This window comes from Stegodyphus dumicola, chromosome 2 (genome assembly GCF_044657685.1).
Source record: "Stegodyphus dumicola isolate Sdum_Otavi_A_Nest chromosome 2, ASM4465768v1".
NCBI classification, from domain to species: Eukaryota; Metazoa; Arthropoda; class Arachnida; order Araneae; family Eresidae; genus Stegodyphus; species Stegodyphus dumicola.
The window spans coordinates 148,589,209-148,608,717 of record NC_140769.1 but is presented as its reverse complement, the minus strand read 5'-3'; the positions used below and the strand labels follow the sequence as shown (position 1 = coordinate 148,608,717).

General features: G+C 37.2%; 1 protein-coding gene across 1 annotated transcript in view; it reads left to right on the top strand.

Annotated features, from left to right (window-relative positions):
- Positions 1–342: 342 nt before the first annotated feature.
- LOC118179538 (chymotrypsin A-like) overlaps positions 343–19,509 on the top strand; it is a 43,894-nt gene continuing 24,727 nt past the window's right edge. The window contains exon 1 of the mRNA XM_085810231.1: positions 343–403. Coding sequence (XP_085666357.1) covers positions 343–403 — 61 coding nt within the window. The remainder of the gene's footprint in view (positions 404–19,509) is intronic.

The following is a 19,509-nucleotide window of genomic DNA, read 5'->3' as shown; positions in this document are numbered from 1 at the left end:
GTCCTGTGAAAATTTTGTAAACATAACGCTGATTTTTGTTGTTTGACTTCTGAATTAGTATTTATTCGGCGTGTTATTGTGTCTTAATTAAGATCACTACAAATTTTGAAAATGAACAGCATAATGTATGAGAATTATTACCTCCCATTATTACCGTGGACCTCCCATTTTAATGGAGAGCTACCTGGAGGGGACTGGTCCGAAAGTTTCCCACCCCTCTCCCCTTTCACCAAACCACGCGAGAGGACTTTCGGCTCCCCGCATAGTTAGAGTGCAGCATCAACACTATTACATTTATAAACATCCATGCCTTTTTCGGAATTCGAACCCGGTCACTACGGCATGGCAGTCAGCGGCGCTAACCACTATACCGGTTTGGCGACCTTTTATTATGGTAAAACAGGTAAGTGCTAAGGGAAGGAATGGCTCTTTGGACGCTATTTACAGGGAAATGACAGCTAATCTTTGGAATATGGTAACAGGTAGTTTGGCGACATTTTGGTAAGGCGATAAAGGTTACTAGGTAGGACTTTAGCAATAATCTGAGAAGTACACAGTTCCAATCACAGATTATTTTGTCTCAGAGAAATGAGAGATCATGAGACATGCCATGTAACATTTTCCGGAAAATTCCGATCGTGATTTTAGCTAATAAGCACTTTGAAAAAATTTCGCTGCTAAAGTGAAGAATCGCCCACGTATTTGTTTGGCGCTTTTTACAAGAGTAAGAAGAATTGGATTTTTGTGAATTTTCTTTGACTTTTTAAGTGAAAATAGGTCGATGTGTACATGAATAAAGTCAAGAGTGTGCGCAATGCGATTTTTGTGCAATTCTGGGACTTTTTTTAAGTGAAAATAGGTCGACGTGTACATGGATACCGTGTATATGCAATTCTTAAAAAGGCGGCAAGCAGTGGGCGATTCTACACTTTCTATCAATTTCGCACCTAATCTTCGTCATGATTAATCACTTTTGTTCCATAAAAGTTCTAGCCTAAGCGTAATTCGGCTAGCAGATTGTTGGAAAAAAAATGTTGAGTTAAAAAAAAGCCTTTACTTCGTAAAAACAAAGTGGCGTCAAAAAAAAAAAAAAAAAAAAAAAAAAAAAACTAGCAGGTTACTATAGCAGGGTTGGTCGCCAAATTTTCGCCAAAAAATTGCCAAGTTACAATAATCCGAAGATTTACCGAAAAATGACTTCTGCCGACATTACATATGGCAAAAAAAGAAGCAAACAACAATAACAAAGTCTATGAAGCTACTCATTTGCCGAGAATAAATAACGTTCAGAACTGCCAGCGTTCCTTATGCGCATTCACTCAAACTTGGACGGGCATTTTGGAACAGACAATAGCAAGGTTTAATCCAGGAGGAATTCAAATTATTTCGATGTAATCTTTGATCATGATATATGTGACATAAAAGTTATTATTTAGTTCTAAAGAACTAAAATAATTATAAATTCTACAAGAATTCATATCAAAAACAGAATTGGGTATTTTATTGGCATAAAAATGTATGAATACTGAATTTCTGTAAATTACGTCCTAATTTATAACTATCAATTTAAATCAGTTTTTCTATACTCTGTAGTATTGTGTGACCCCAACTTCTCAGCAACTGTGGTAGTGACTGCTATGAACTGTAAATTACACAAACTCGTAAGAAGGGTTTAAATCCCTTTTTATTCTACTTTAGAAATAACAGCTGCGTTCACTTGACGCTCACAAACTACGCCGACCCGGCGGTTTAACAAAAACAGAACTATGAAACTAAAAATTAATGACAGGATGAATAAACAACTAGATCACTACCTACGAGGCTCTAAAATCGTAACTACATTAACCGCGTTCTAAAATACAGCTGAGATTCAGCAAGGTTACTGATTAAGAAGTTGAAAGATTCAACGAACTGCCGATATAGGCACACAGGCCGAAACGCGCGGTTCTTAAATTTCTACCTAGCAACCTTCACGTTCGCGATTCAAGAAGCACATTTACAATCTCGTTTGCCTTCTATTTAAACTCATCTTACTTCTGCTAAATTTGAATATACTGCACGCTCTACTACAATTTACATACTCAGGCATTGGGGGGAGTAAAGGCTTAACAGGAAAGATAGCTTAAACTTAAAATAAGTATTAGTTAAAATAAATATAAACCTTACATTTTCCGCTGCCAGAATTTGGTAAACTTGGAAGCAGGTCCTAGAAACGACCTGTTGAAAAGTTGCCATATTCTAACCTAAGACTCAAGAGCTCCGTTTACATAAAACAAACTTTTGCCTAAAACATTTACAATCGTTTCTGTAGATGATTAGAATACAATATCTTCTTACAGGATCCTTTCTGCTGTTTGGTCTTCATCAATCAATCTTTTTCTCTTCCTTCCAGCATCTGGAAGGAATAAGTATCAGTATATTCCAAATACATTATGATTTACACTTTCTTAAGAATCGATAATATTTTCGTTTTCGATCCTTTTCTTTTCCTTATTTAACTGCTTAAATTCACATTCACTCAAATATTCAAACATGAATTTAACTTTACCCTGGTTCTCCACCATGTGGGGTGTCAAACGGGAATCTTCGTGTTTTTGTATTACAACACTTCCCCTAACCACAATGATCTGTTAGAATTCAAACGACCAAATATGACACACCTTAATCCAACATACTGAAACTCGATGAGCTATGTTTAACATTCTTAAATTCAAGTGTAGGTGGAGAACCCTAAAAAAACACATTCATTCTAATTTTCCCCCTCATTCATTTTTTCACATGCAGGCTTTCGCTCTAAAGCATGATTTTATCTACTGTTTAACACTTAAGTTTTAACTCGTTTCTTTTGAGCATTTATTTTTAGCATCTAAAATTTTATGCTTCTAGACTATATTCTACTTTTACGTAACTTTCAAGTATTTACCTATATTTACAAAATTCTAATACATATGAATTTTACAATTTACCATAAGTTGAATAAGAGAAAATAAAAATTTACTTCACGCTTTCTTCGCCAAGCTGGCGGCACTGAAACTAAATTTTCCATTAATACAAGAATACGAAGTTATTTTACGTTCGGCCAAATTTTGGCTTTAACATAACAGAACCAGTTTTTCGACCAACACGAACTGCTTCCTCTTAGATATTACACTTAAAGAAAATAATGTTTTTGCCTTAGCTAAAGGCAGTAAAACAAAACTAAGTCTCAACCGAGACAAATTGACTTCCGCCAACACATAGAACTTCGTATTTACACATAAAATTTCAGGAAAAAAAAATTATAGAAGATTTAAACTTATCTTTGAGTTTTCGATGCTTGGAACTCCGACATCCTCTTCTGGCAAAATTGATCCCAAGGTACAGAGTTCATGGAAGTTAATCTCCACTTTTGGTGTCTTCGAGTTTCCTCCATGGGGACGTTCCTTTTTTGCCCTCTGTACGCCGGCCTCTTGAGGTCGTAGTCTTCGGGTTCCTGTCTTTTCCGTTTGGCCACTGGACGGCTGGTCTTGGCGGCCTCCGGTCTGGATTCTTGCTTGAATTTTTTCTGCTGGTGCCAATTTTTTCTTTCCTCTTGCTGTCTTTTTCTTCTCATTAACTGCGGCCTTGTTTGCTCCTGACTATCTGGCCCTGGAAGTGGTTTCCTCGATGCAGATTTTCTACTGTGGGAAGCTGTACCTGGTCTTTTCCTGTTTACCAAAGATTCTTTACGAGGCGGCGTTGATTTCCTGCACTTCTTGAATGCTGGAGTGTGACCATTTTCCTTCCTTCTTTTCGGGACCCTAGAATGACTTGTAGAAGGGCTAGGTTTCTCTTCTGTTCTCTGTTTCTTGAGTGGCGGAGCGGACGGCGTTAATTCTGGAACTTCCACTTCCTTTGCGCTTGAGTCCTGTAATAAATTTTTAAGGATTTCGAAATCATTTTGATTGTAATATTTTTTTCACCTGGTCGGGACTTGCTCTACGGGTTTCCCCTCTCTCGTTCTTAAGGTACAATACGACACCCTTGATTTCCTGTGTTACATAGGGGCCCTCAAACTTTGGAGCCAATTTTGCAGTGAAATTATCTCGGGCACTTGATAAAGAAAATTTCCGCTTTAACACTTTATCACCTACTCTAAAATCTGCTTCACGGCGTTTTCGATCATAATAAAGTTTCTGTCTATTTCTTGCCGTCAGATTACCAATCCTCACCTTACAAGATTCATCTCTGGCCATGGGCCGTTCCCTGTCTACTTTCACAGACACCGTACAACAAATACAGACTTATGCGTCTGTGGGGAGACGGGAACTCCCGAACATTATCTTACTTCGTGTGAACTCACTCGTGCTCATCATATTAAGATGCCATCAACTAATGTACAGGCATTTGCCAAATTTATGGTGAAACAACCTCACCTGGTGAAAACGATATCTTCCATAATGTCTCTTCTTTTCGACTATGGTGTTGATCTATGCCAAACTGCATAAACTTTATGTTTTCAAGGTATAGCAGTGGTCTTAAACTGTTCATTTGTATATGATTCTCCCTTTCACATGCTTTCTTTAAATGTATCGATTGTAATGTATTAAGAATTTCTTTGACACAATTTTATTGTAACTTCACCATGCCCTTATATCATTGATTATGTTTGATTGTATTTATAATCTTGCTGTCAACATTATATCAGCATATTTTGTATATATTCCCTATACCTATCACTAAACAATTGGCATGAACTTATTGAATTGCTTCAACAAAAGACCTGTAAGTCTTTGTTTAGGTAATTGTAGTATGGGAATTAAGTTATACGTATGCACTTATAGTCCTTGACATTTAATGTATGGTACGTATATTGTATAGTATATCCTTCATAATATTCAATGCATGGTATTAATGTATGGCTTTAATATTGTATTACATATATCTCTGGCCTTTTTATGCACAACTTATGGCTATTAAGTTTATATGTGTGCATTCCCAGTGTTGGGTATTTAATGTATGGTATGAATACTGATTGTTATTTACTTTATTGCATGAATATTGCATTATACATATTTCTTTGTTTGCACTTCTGGTATCTACATTGCAACGTATTCAATCGCAGTATGGGGATTAAGTTATATGTATGTACTCCCAGTCCTCGGCATTTAATGTATGGTATGTATATTGTATAGTATATCCTTCATGGTATTCAATGTATGGTATTAATATTGTATTGCATATATCTCTGGCTTTTTTATGTACAACTTATGGGTATTAAGTATATATGTGTGCATTCCCAGCATTGGGTATTTAATGTATTGTATGAACACTGATTGTTATTTACTATCTAGTATGAATCTTTTCTTATACATATTTCTTTGTTTGCACTTCTTGTATCTACATTGTAACCATTCCGTCGCAGTATGGGGATTAAGTTATTTTTTGCACACATAGTTCTCGACATTTAATGTATGGTATGTATATTGTTTCGTATATCCCTCATAATATTCAATGTATGGCATTAATATTGTGTTACACATATTTCTGGCATTTTTATGCAAAACTTATTGGTGTTAAGCTTATATGTTTGCATTCTTAGTGTTGGCATTTAATGTAAGGTTTGCACACTGATTGTTATTTACTGTATGGTATGAATATTGTATTATATATATATATATATATATAATTTCTTTGTTTACACCTCTTGTCTCTATATTGTAATGGTATGGGGAATAAGTTATAGGTACGCACTCATAGTCCTAGGCATTTAATGTAGGGTATACATATTGTATAGTGTATACTTCAGGATATTCAATATATAATATTATTATTGTCTTATATATCTTCTTTTTTTTTTTTTTTTTTTTTTTAATGCACAATTTTTGGGTATTAAGTTTATATGTGTGCATTCCCAGTCTTGGGTATTTAAAGTCTCGTATGACTATCGTACTGTGTACACTTATTATTATTTAAAGTATGGTATGAATATTATATTATATATATTTCTGGTATCCTTCTGATTTCGTATTATATATTTTTCTATATATTTCTTATTGTTACTTTTATGCATAATGTATTTAACTGCAGTCTATGTATTCTTTTATATGTATCAACCAGGAAAACAAACACCTCCGATCTTTTCGCATATATATATTTATGTGTACCACAATGTTTCTCTGCAATGTACTTATTAATATAATAGGTATATTCCCTGTATGCGTATTGTCTACATATGTATACTCCTATTATTTTTGTGTATTTTATTGATAATGCATACATATCTGTATATTCATCGTTCTGGTACTTACCTACTTAAGTGTTGTATTTGTTCATCGCATATTCACTGCAAGTACTTATTGTATTGGTCCCACCTGCAATGCTATCTGTATCTGCACTAAATAGATATGCCTTAAATCTCTGTGTAAATAATAGTATATATATATTGCTTATTGTAAAAGACAAAATATATTACATCAACATGGTCTTGTACTTACAATTTTAAATATATCCTCACTATGTTTATACATTGAAACTATTGTTTTAGTACACACATTACCTGCATTGTATTTTTAATTTATTATTTCTATTGCACTGTTGGAGTTGAAAGTATACCGTCGATATATACCATCTATATTGTACTTATAGTGATGTGTATGTTTTATATATTGCATTTGAACAAAACCGGCTACCCACTTGGAATGTTAATTTCCAACCTTTAATGTCCTTGGTACTTCAATACTTGTAATGCTATTTGTAACGTTCATGCCTTCTTGGTGCCGTTCCCCCATGTTAAAACCTTTATGTTATTATAATTCTTCTTGTATTCCAAATTTATTTATAATTCCATATTTATTGTTTTTAATTATTATCATACAGTTACTTACTATTTCAACCATTTCTTATTATATCTGGCTAACTTAAGCATATTTAATATTATCTCATATAATATTTATGTTTATTATTTCTTTTGTCATTATTAACCCTTGTTTAGACATGTAAATTTTATTTGATTTTTAATAAATTCCCAGTGGCTCTTTGGGTAGTGAACGGCACGGGGGCCTGGATCCGACGTTGGGCTTCGGCGCTGGGGGCTCTCATGTGTAGATCTCCCTTTTTTGGTGTTGTCTCTAGACAGGGGTGGACACGGTGCTATACCGATTAACCTAATGGTAAAGGGACAGTGCCCGCGTCCTCCGTCACTTGTCACTTGTCTATTTCTTGCCGTATCTGAGTTTTTAATCGCCTGATCGATAAGTTTCTGTATATCTTTTTGTTTAAATTCTTCTTCCCTTTGTTGCAGAAAGAATAATTTATCTAGTGGCGTAATTAACTTACGTCCTAAAATTAATTCTGCTGGAGTTTTTCCAGTAGTATCATGATTTGCTGTTCTTAAAGCATAAGCTAACTCATTTATGTAGCCATCCCAGCGCTTGTGATGTGTGCTAACATAGCTTCGAATTATTTTTACAATATTTTTATTAACTCTTTCTGTGATGTTTGCCTGTGGTCTATACGGAACCATTTTGATATGGCATATGCCAAGTCCAGAGCAAATGTTTTCAAAAATTTGGCTAACGAATTGTTTACCGTTATCGCTAATGACTTTTATCGGTGCACCGTATTTTAAAATGTACCTGTGTAAGAATGCATCTGCAACTGTTTTGGCTGACGCGCGTTTAAGTGCAACAATTTCTGTCCACTTTAAAATATGATCTACAATTACTAAAAGAAAACGATTTTTATTTAACTCACTCTGGGGAAAAAGACCAAGAAGATCTATGCCTAAAATTTCATTCGGAAATGTAGCGCGAATGCTATTTATGTACCCGGCCGGGCTGTAATTAATATCATTTATTAATTGACATTAATTGCAGGACCTGACATACGCAGTTACTATTTTGTATAATTGCGCGAAATATACCGCCTCGCGTACCCCTTTTATAGTCTTTCTGACCCCTAAATGACCCGATGTGGCGCGTCGTGTAATTCCTTCGAAATGCTCAATCGAAGAGAGGCTGGGATGACTGGTCTATATTCAAAATTTTCCTTTGTTGATTTCGTATAAAACAATAAATTATCTATTATTTCATAGTTTTCTGCTCTACTTCTTATTGCGCAGACATCTGTATGTTCAAAGATTTCGGGGTCTTTTAAATAAGCATAAATGCTTCCAAATTCAGGATCAGCAATAATTGTTTCTCTAGAATCTAAAATTTTATTAGTCAACACAGCGCATCTGAGTTCATTCCCTTCGTCGTCCAGTTTTATTCGGGATAGTGCGTCAGCTACATTATTTCCTATTTAATTATTAGATTATATTCTTGAAGTTTTAAAGCCCATCTTATTAATCTGGGCGTTGGGTTTTATCCCCGGGTAAAGTCTACCAACAGCCACATGATCCGAAAAGACTGTTACTGGCGCTTTTCCAAAATAAACTCGAAATTTCTGTACAGCCATTAATACGGCTAATGTTTCTCTCTCCGCAGCTGTATAATTCCTTTGAGTAGAATTTAAAGTTTTACTAAAAAATGCCAAAGGATGCCCATTCTCCATGAGAACCGCACCTACGGCAAAGTCCGACGCGTCTGCTGCAATTTCCAGGTTTTCGTCCCCTTCCGGGAATTTCAAAACAGGTGCATTGATGAGTGCTTCTTTTAACCTTTCAAATGCTGTATTTGCTTCTGCTGTCCACGTAAACTTACTTTTTCTCTTTTAATTACTAACAAAGGTTCAACAATATTCGCGAAATCTTTTATGAACAACCGATAATAAGAACATAACCCAAGGAAAGAAGAAAGTTTCTTGGCGGTATTGGGAGGTGGGAAATTCTTGATGGCTTTTATTTTTGAATCCTGAGTTTCTATACCCTTTTGCGAAATTTTATAACCCAGATATTTAAGTCATTTTGTCGCGAACTTGCATTTCGATGCGGTAACTGTAAGACCAGCCTCTTTTAATAACTTAATAACCTCTTCCAAGTCTTTAATATGTTGCTCCAACGTACTACTCGTTATAATTATATCATCTAGATAGATTAAAGTCGATTTTCCTAGGACAGGCTTTAGAACAATGTCCATAGCTCTCTGGAATGTTGACGGGGCCCCACACAACCCAAAGGGTATCAGGTTCAATGTTCCTTCTTACCTACTTCGGGAACATGCAAGGACCTGACTCGGAACAGAGAGCTTACTAAAGCTATGTTCAAAACTGTGGGAAGTAAACAGGATACACAAGAAGGGTATACAAAACCCTTTATTTTTCTCTATTTACAATAACTTCCGTACTTCGGAATACACAGACCCGCTACTTGGGGTCTAACGTAAAAATATAAAAATAGAACTAAACTCTAAGTAAACTTTAAAATAATAAACGTGGAAGATTGGCCTTATATTAACAGGAAGCGTATGTAGTACAGAGAACTGTGAACACTACAATACGTTTAAAATTTATCAAGAGGATTAAAAGCTCTGGCCTGGACGGCAACCAGCAACTGAGTAAAACTTCTAAGGTAAGCGGCCTGCTTCGACTCACTGCTTCCTCTCTCTCGCTTGGCAAAAAGCCACAACTTAAATACTTGGCGTTCGCCAGACAAACTTTGCATAAATAATTTAACGCTTATAATTCTGGCCGGAAGTAGAAAATAAGAAGTGATAGTAAAGATTTAAAATAAAATAAACGTTAGTAAAACTTAAGATCCTTACATACTTCCCGCCAGAGTTAATTAGTTTGAAACTGAGGTCTAAAACGACCTTGTTGAAAACTTTTAGCTCTAGAATCTAACGCGAGGCCAATCTTTTACAAACATTTTTCTCTAGAAACTAGAAATTTAAAAAAAAGAAATTTGTTTTTACAATAGCAGCTCCCAGGATACACAATTTTTTCATCTGTACTGCATCTAAACAGGAGCTTTTATTCAAATCTGGTTCCTTCCAGATAAAACTAGTTTAATGAAATGTTACACAATGAAATGGCAAGTAACATGAATATTTATATTTCTCTTAACATTCTTATTTCATTCATCACTTTATTTTAATTATCTCTCCCCGTGCTCTCTGACATGTGTTGTAAAAGAAAACACCAAACACGAATGTGTTTATGTATACGTGTTCAACACTGCCTCCTACAATCAAAACACTAACGTGTTAAAATTCAACATACCAAGACCTCGTAACACACCCTAATTTCAACTCTAAACCCTGAGGTACTATTCTGAAAGTGGCTAACTCTGAAGTGTAGCGTCAGAGAGCCTAACTACATCATTCAACCTTTAACACATATTCACTATGATTTAGTCTTTTTACAGTCACACGAATAAAAAAAAATTTAACATTACTTTCACTTTTACCATATCACGGTATTATTTAAAATAACAGTTCACATTGTATATAAGAACATATTAACATGCCGTTAATTTTACACATTTGAAAGCATACTTTAGTAGTACATTGTTAACTTCTATTCTTTTCAAAGCAAGTGCCAATTCTTTCTACATTGAACTAATACATTTCAAAAAGTCTTTCAGACTAAAACTTCTTTCTTGCCAGAATGTTTTAAATAATATTTATACAATAACTTTTTACAATATTCAAGTCTTTACACAACGCTATTATACATCAACTTTAGTTTTACGCGCGAGTAATTGAAAAACATAATACCAAAATCGGTAACAACTCATTTCTCGCCTTTTTGGCGATAAAGGTAGACCTCGCATGAGGTAAAACTTCTTGAAATCTGCCACTTGCAGTAAGAATGAAAGATTAACTTAAGTTTGCAAAGTAACATAAAATTTCACTTATCTTTGTGATATTCGGACATTCTTTTCTGGGCCCAGTCCTTAAAGGTAGTGCAGATAGTTGTTTGATTTATCCTCCTTCTTGTACGGGCTCGCCCTTCAGTGCCTTCCTCTGGAAGCTTCCTTTTTTCACCAGTTCGGTCACCCTTGAATACCTTCTTTTTCGCCTCTGCTTGTGGTCTTGGCCGTTTCATGGCAGCTGGTCTTGGCGGAACCGGGAAACTTCTTTCGTGTTCCTGCTTGGACCTCGTTGCTGGCCGTTCAAATTTTCCTTGTAACTTTTCCTCCGTCGCTGATGGCCCTTCCGCAGTTCGGGGACATTTGCTGCGGAGAGTCCTGTCGGATGAGTAGATCTTCCGTTTTAGAGCCGGGTTATAGTTGCCGTTATTTCTCCTGGTTCTCTTTGCATACGTCGTCCTTCTCCCTTCTTCATTCTGGGGGTGTTCGTGAGCTCTCTTTTCTGGACGGTGGAACGGCTTCTTTTTCTTGCCACCTTCAATTTTTCCGCGGGGAAACTTTCTTTTCACTTGCTCCTGCCTCTTAATGGCTTGCCCTTGTACTTGTCGTTTTTCCACCTCTGGAGGTTGTGCCTGCGGTATCTGCCGTGCCGGGTCCTGCAAAAGATCTTTGAAAATTTTAATTTTATTACGATCATAGTAGGGTTTGATTTGATCAATGTTTGCGGAGCAGGTTTCACCATTTCTAGCTTTTAACACTATTACAGCGTGAGTTATTTTTTCTATGACATATAGTCCTTCAAATCGTGGAAAAAATTTGGCAGTTTTATCTTCTGGTGCTGAAGGAAGTGAATGCTTAATTTTTAAAACTTCATCCCCTACTTTATAAGTTACTCCCCGTCGTTTCAAGTCATAATATAATTTTTGTTTTCTCTGTGCTACTTCAGTATTCTTCTTTGCTTCCTTAATTAGTTTCTCTATATCACCCATTTTAAATTCTGGGGCTCTTTGTTGCACATAAAATAATTTATCTAACGGCGTTATAATCTTTCTGCCTAGAAATAACTCAGCAGGAGTTTTGCCCGTTGTATCATGTTTTGCGGTCCTAAGGGCGAAAGCAAATTCATTGACATAGTTATCCCAGCTTTTATGAAAATTTTTAACATAACTACGGATAATTTTCACTATATTTCTGTTGACCCGTTCCGCTATATTTGATTGCGGCCGATACTGGACCATTTTTAAATGACGTATGCCCAGTTTTTGGCACATGTCTTCAAATATATTACTTACAAATTGAGGACCATTATCCGATATAACTTTTAGGGGCGCCCCGTATTTTAAAATATATTTATTTAAAATAGAATCAGTAACTAATTTCGCGGAGGCTCGTTTTAAGGGAACAATTTCGGTCCATTTACTAAAATGATCAACTATAACAAGGAGATAGCGACTTTTGTTTAACTGACTTTTTGGGAAAGGGCCCAATAAATCGATGCCGATTATTTCATTTGGAAATTCGGATTTAATACTATTTAGAAACCCGGCCGGGCGGAAATTAATATAATTAACTGCTTGACATGTTGGGCAGGACTGGACATACGCCCTTGTTAACTTTTGCAGTTCAGGAAAATAGACTGCCTCGCGTACGCGTTGGATAGTTTTCCGAATACCAGCATGAGAAGCTAAAGGGCTGTCATGGAGCTCCTGCAGGATATTTAATCTAAGACTAGCTGGGATAACAGGTCGAAATTCGTTGTTGGAATTTGTAGTTTTTGTATAGAATAATAGACCATCTTTTAGTTCGTAATGGGCCGCCCTATTTCTTATCGCCACAATATCTTGGTGGCTAAAATTTTCAGGATCCTTTAAATACTCATAAATGCTTCCAAACTCAGGATCCTTACCCAGTTCGGTTATTACAGTTTCTCGGGAATTTATTGTACATGCTGTGCGCATTGCCACCTTTACGGTATTACCTTCTTCATCTATTTTAATTCTTGATAGGGCATCTGCTACGATATTTTCCTTTCCGGGGGTATGCTTGATTACGAGATTATGTGTGTGTTTGTGTTTATGGCAAAGCCTCGAGGGCTATCTGCCTAAGAGGAGGGATGCCTTCGTGGAGGACTTTCTAAGGGAAACTGGCTCGTATACACGTTACACATAGGGAAAACCACGAAAACGCCCATGCAGCCAGCCCGTTCGCGGGATTCGAACCTCGGACCGAACTACCAGTGTTCAGCGACTTTACCGCTCGGCCGCTGGTGGGCGATTACCAGATTATATTCTTGTATCTTGAGTGCCCATCTTATTAACCTTGGGGATAAGTTTTTCCCTGAGTACAATCTAGTTACCGCCGCATGATCAGAGTACACTGTTATTGGCGCCTTTCCAAAATAGACTCGGAACTTTTGCACTGCTAACAGAACTGCAAGTGCCTCTCTCTCGGTCGCGGAAAAGTTTCTTTGTGTTTGATTTAAAGTTCGGCTAAAAAATGCCACGGGCTGCTGATTTTGCGAAAGTACCGCTCCTACCGCATAATCCGAAGCATCCGCTGAAATTTCTAAATTCTCATCCTTTTCAGGAAATTTCAATACAGGGGCTTGCGTTAATGCTTGTTTTAATTTTTCGAAAGCACTATTGGCTTCGGCCGTCCACGAGAATCTTGCCTTTTTCCTTTTTAATTTTAACAATGGCTCAGCGATAGCTGCAAAATCTTTTATAAAGGACCTATAATATGAACAAAGTCCTAGAAAAGAAGAGAGCTTCTTCGCCGTGTTTGGAGTCGGATACTTTTGTACAGCAATTATTTTTGATTGATCTGTCTCGATTCCTTTTTGAGATATTTTGTAACCTAAATATTTTAATTCAGGGGCTGCAAATTTGCACTTTTCGACATTAACTTTTAGACCGGCCTCATTTAATAAAGAAAACACCTGTCTTAAATCCTGTACAAGTTGGTCGAGATTATCACTAGTAATAATGATATCGTCTAAATAGATAAATGTGGACTTTCCAAGAACAGGTCTTAACACAATGTCCATACATCGCTGAAATGTTGCCGGGCCCCCTGAAAGGCCAAACGGCATACGCAAAAATGCATAAGTGCCAGACCTGGTTATAAAAGCAGTCTTAGGCACGTCCTCAGGCCTAACCCCTATTTGAAAATAACCAGTCGTCAAGTCTAAAGTCGTCATATATTTGGTGGATGTTATGTTCCTTAGAATCTCCTCAATAATAGGTAACGGATATACCGGATATTTAGTTATGGAGTTTAATTTACGGTAATCAATCGCGAATCTCCACCTTTTTGGATGTGTCAAAGGATAGTCATTATTTTTCTTACATAAAACCACCGGGCTAGCATAACTACTTGAGATGGGCGTTATGATCTTTTTACGTAGCATATCGGTGATATGCCATTCTATAATTTTTTCCTTATTCTTATCATACCGGTATGCTTTGTGGCGAACTGGCACTGAATCTCCGGTGTCAATACTATGGTTAGTAACCTGAGTAAATCCTGGAATATCACTAAATAACGAAGCAAATTCACTTACCACTTGTCGGATTCTTCCTTGCTCGTCATTAGGCAGGTGGTCAAGATTTAACATCGGCGGTTCAGCCTTTTCTGCACGAACTGGTTTCATTGTCAGCTTAAGGGACGCTTCATTAAAATCCAGCGTTGCTTGTGCTTCTGAAAGAAAATCTATTCCTAAGATTATATGTGCTTGCAGATTCTTTATTATAAAACACATCACCTTTACTTGTTCGTCCTTGATACGGACATATAGCGGTACTTTACCTATACACTTACATAGTTCTCCTTGCGCCGCTAACACTGTCGTATTATCCGAATTATATATGCGGTATTTCCGAAAATACTTCCTAAAAAAATCTTCTGCCACACAGGAACACTGCGCGCCTGTATCCAGGAGTGCGGTGGCTGGGATATTATTCACCAACACCTCAGTCTTCGGAAGAGTCAAATTTTTCACCATTACTGTATTTAACTTGAAGGAAGAGGGGTTTTCGTGGCCTTCGGATTTCCGCACCCTCCCGTCAGCAGAAATCCGTTTTAGTTTAAATTATTTTTCATTTCCGTGCTTTCCTTCTTTTTCCACTGGCCTTGAGACTTTTTTCCTGGATTGCTATTGAACTGTCGACGTTCGCCGGCTGTTTTTGAATGCTCGGGTTTCCTTGCCCACTGATTCACTTTGCTTCCGTAGCCGTGTGCTTGAGTTTGCTGTAGTCTTGGCGCACCAAATTGGTTTCGCTGTTGATATTGGCGTCTTCTTTCAACGTCCGCCGTTCTTCTACTTTCAAACTGGATTGCTAGCTCAAATAACTTTTCCAGTGTAGTCGGAATTCTTAATTCAATAAAGTCTTGCACTTGGGGCAGTAACCTCGGCAAAATCATTTGAATTATCTCAGGATCCGGACGGTTTCCATACAAGAGTTTGAAGACGTGAATTTTTCTTAAAATAAAGCTTGAGAGGTTTTCGATTCTTTGTTGATATATACTAAAAAGTTCCGTTTCTAATTTCGCACGATCCCTTACAACAGGGAAGGCTTTTAGTAGGGCAGTCTTGAAATTCTCGTTAAGTATAGGTGGGACTTCCTGCTTGACCCAAGAGACTTCTGCCTATACATTTGAACCAGTTAAGCGCTTGGCCCCTCAAAGCGCTGGTAGCTAAGGTAACTTTTTGAAATTCGTGCACGGGGTAGAGCATGAAGTGGTCATCCAATTTTTCCAAAAAAACTGGTTACCGGTGAGTTTCCATTAAATGTTGCTTCTGGTTTCATCGAAGCGCGCATGGTCTGGACGATGTAACCAAATCCTTCCAGGGCGGCAGCTGGCATTTCTGGATTCTGAGCCGCTTCTGCAGGCAGCACAGGTTCTTCTTGAAACTCGGCCATGGTTATTCTTCTTCGTTGGGCGCCACTATCAGGTTCAATGTTCCTTCTTACCTTCTTCGGGAACATGCAAGGACCTGACTCGGAACAGAGAGCTTACTAAAGCTATGTTCAAAACTGTGGGAAGTAAACAGGATACACAAGAAGGGTATACAAAACCCTTTATTTTTCTCTATTTACAATAACTTCCGTACTTCGGAATACACAGACCCGCTGCTTGGGGTCTAACGTAAAAATATAAAAATAGAACTAAACTCTAAGTTAACTTTAAAATAATAAACGTGGAAGATTGGCCTTATATTAACAGGAAGCGTATGTAGTACAGAGAACTGTGAACCCTACAATACGTTTAAAATTTATCAAGAGGATTAAAACCTCTGGCCTGGACGGCAACCAGCAACTGAGTAAAACTTCTAAGGTAAGCGGCCTGCTTCGACTCACTGCTTCCTCTCTCTCGCTTGGCAAAAAGCCACAACTTAAATACTTGGCGTTCGCCAGACAAACTTTGCATATATAATTTAACGCTTATAATTCTGGCCGGAAGTAGAAAATAAGAAGTGATAGTAAAGATTTAAAATAAAATAAACGTTAGTAAAACTTAAGATCCTTACAAGGGCATGCGTAAAAATGCATAAGTGCCCGCTTTTGTGATAAACGCGGTTTTACGTCTATCTTCTGGTCTCATTGCTATTTGATAGTAGCCAGACGTTAAGTCCAACGTAGTCGTGTATCTCGTAGACTCAATCTTTCTAATAATTTCCTCTATAACCGGCAAGGGTAAACCGGGAACTTAGTAATACTATTGAGTTTTCTGTAATCGATAGCAAATTTCCAAGCCCTTTTATCCGAAGGAGGGAAATCGGTCTTTTTCCTACATAGTACGACTGGACTCACGTACTCACTATTTATGGGCGTTATTATCTGGTTCTGCAGCATTTCCTTAATGTGTTCTCAATAATTTGTTCTTTCTGTTGATCATACCTGTAGGGTTTAGTCCTACAGGGTTTATCGGCAGTTAGTTGTATATCATGTGTTAGAATTTGACAGTTACCAGGCCGTTCTGAAAACAAGTTTGAAAAACTACTCACCACTTGCTGGATGGCTTGGCTTTCATGGACACTCAAATGGCTCAAGTCTACCTGAGGTTCTTTCACTGGCTCCACTACCCTCCGATCCATTTCCATCATGATCGAATTATCCAGAAAATTGAGCTTGGCTTTCGCGGCCTTTAAGAACTCCATGCCTAAGATGACTGGATTCTGTAAATTTTTCACTACAAAAATTAAACTTTAAGACTCTCATCTTTTATCTGTATTTTTAATGATAATTTCCATTGATAGGTTTTTCCTTCGGCTGCTATAATATCTGTGTTTTTATTTTTAAATAACCGTAACCTATTAAAATTCTTCTTGAAAAATTTATCACTCATAAAATTACCTTCTGCCCCTGTATCAATGAGGGCTTCCACTGGTACATCGCCAACCAGGACTTGTACAATTGGTAACTGTGAATTCTTTACCACGACCATGTTTAGGTATCTTTCACTGGTTCCACTACCCTCCGATCCATTTCCATCATGATCGAATTATCCAGAAAATTGAGCTTGGCTTTCGCGGCCTTTAAGAACTCCATGCCTAAGATGACTGGATTCTGTAAATTTTTCACTACAAAAATTAAACTTTAAGACTCTCATCTTTTATCTGTATTTTTAATGATAATTTCCATTGATAGGTTTTTCCTTCGGCTGCTATAATATCTGTGTTTTTATTTTTAAATAACCGTAACCTATTAAAATTCTTCTTGAAAAATTTATCACTCATAAAATTACCTTCTGCCCCTGTATCAATGAGGGCTTCCACTGGTACATCGCCAACCAGGACTTGTACAATTGGTAACTGTGAAATCTTTACCACGACCATGTTTAGGTATCTTCTTGAGGGTTTTTTCGAAACTTCCGGGGTCTGGACCCTCGCTTTTACAGGCCCCTCTAATCGTTTAAAGCTTTCTTTTCAACTTCAGCCTTTTGGGTACGCGGACGGTTGTTTTCAAATTTCCTTTTTGCGCCTTGACCTTCGAGCTTCGATGAGTTGGCTTGATACCTCTTTTCCCCATAAGGGCGATTTGTGTTACCGGTCTATTGATTTGAGAATTGCCTTCAGGGACCTTGATAATACGATGCCCCTCTAGATTTTCCCACTATTCTTCGGTTTTGGAACCTGACCGCGAACTCGAAGAGTTCCTGCAAGGTGCTTGGATTTCGGATTTCCAAGTAATCTTGGGCAGCGGGTAGCAATCTTGGTGAAATTATTTCAATTACCTCTGTGTCGGGTTTCTTTCCATACAGCATGTCTGTCAGCTTAACTTTTCGCAGAATAAAGTCCGTCAAGTCTTCAATATTACGTTGATAAAAACTATAAAGTTCGGCTTCTAGCTTTGCTCGGTCTTTCACTATGGGGAAGGCCTTTAATAATGATATTTTTAAATTTTCAAAGGTATATGTTTGGCCTCCGAATTCTCCTAATAAAAATTTCCCTATACTCTTCCACCATAGTGAAGCCTGTCCTCTTAGTGCAGACGTGGCAATGGCAACTGCTTGTCTTTCAGGCACAAGATATAACTGGATGTGACTTTTGAGGCCTTCTAAGAATATCGCCACCGAATTTTTTCCGTCGAAATAGACGGTTGGCTTGATAGATGCTATTATCGTTTGGACCAGGTATCCAAACCCTTCTAACTGGTTCGCCATTTCTTGCTGTTGGAGTTGTACGGGAGCTTCCATCCAATTTTCGGCCATCAGAGTTCGTAAGATGTTCGGGCGCCAATGTAGTGTCGTGTGGCCCCAACTTGTCAGTAATTGTGGTAGTGACTGCTACGAAGTTGAATTTACACAAACACGTAAGGAGGGTTTAAAGCCCTTTTTATTCCACTTTAGAAATAACAGCTGCGTTCACTTGACGCTCACAAACTACGCCGACCCGGCGGTTTAACAAAAACGGAAATGTGAAACTAAAAAATAATGACTGGATGAATAAATAACTAGATCACTACCTACGAGGCTCTGAAATCTTAACTAACCTAACCGCGTTCTAAAAGAGAGAAAACGCATATAAACAAGTCGCAAGATAATGGCTCTGACAGTCAATAGTTAAATAATCTCTACTACCGATAAAGTAGACCTCTATATATGAATGTGGCCAAATCCACCAGCATGGCTGAAAGATATAGCATTTACTTTTGTTTGTGTTAGGCATTTGCAATGAAGCGCCAACTGAGTGAGAATGAAGTATATTTACTGACACTTTAATGAATTACCGACACTTTTTACTTCCTTGTATGAAGCAAAAAGGAAGTATTGTAATCGTGAAATGTTTCAGGCAGCATATTTCAACGAAAATATCCATTTTGACAGCTATCGAATGCAATTTAACTATGTTTTAGTGTGATATCTGTACGTAAGGACAGAATAAAAGACTCGTTTCATCCAAAAAAATTATAAAACTGCTTTAAAATGAATTCTGAAGGTAATTTTTCGTGGCGGCTGTACGAACGTATTAACGCATAACTCAAAAACGAGTAGCCTCAGAACGTTGAAATTTTGTATATAGGACTGCTATAACATGTAGATGTGCACCTCATATTTTGGATGCAATCGGCCGCACCAAACGTATATAAAACAATCGGCCGCACCAAAGGTATATATTTATCTATATATCCACTCTGTTACCCGGCTCAGTGATCTCAGTTTATTTACTCTTATATGTTTGTAAATTGTGCATTTTTTGCTTTAAAAATGATTGAATTATGTTGTTCTTATATTCCAGTTAAGGTTTTTATGCCTTTAGTAAATCTGTAGGCAATATTTTTAGAATTATCAACAAT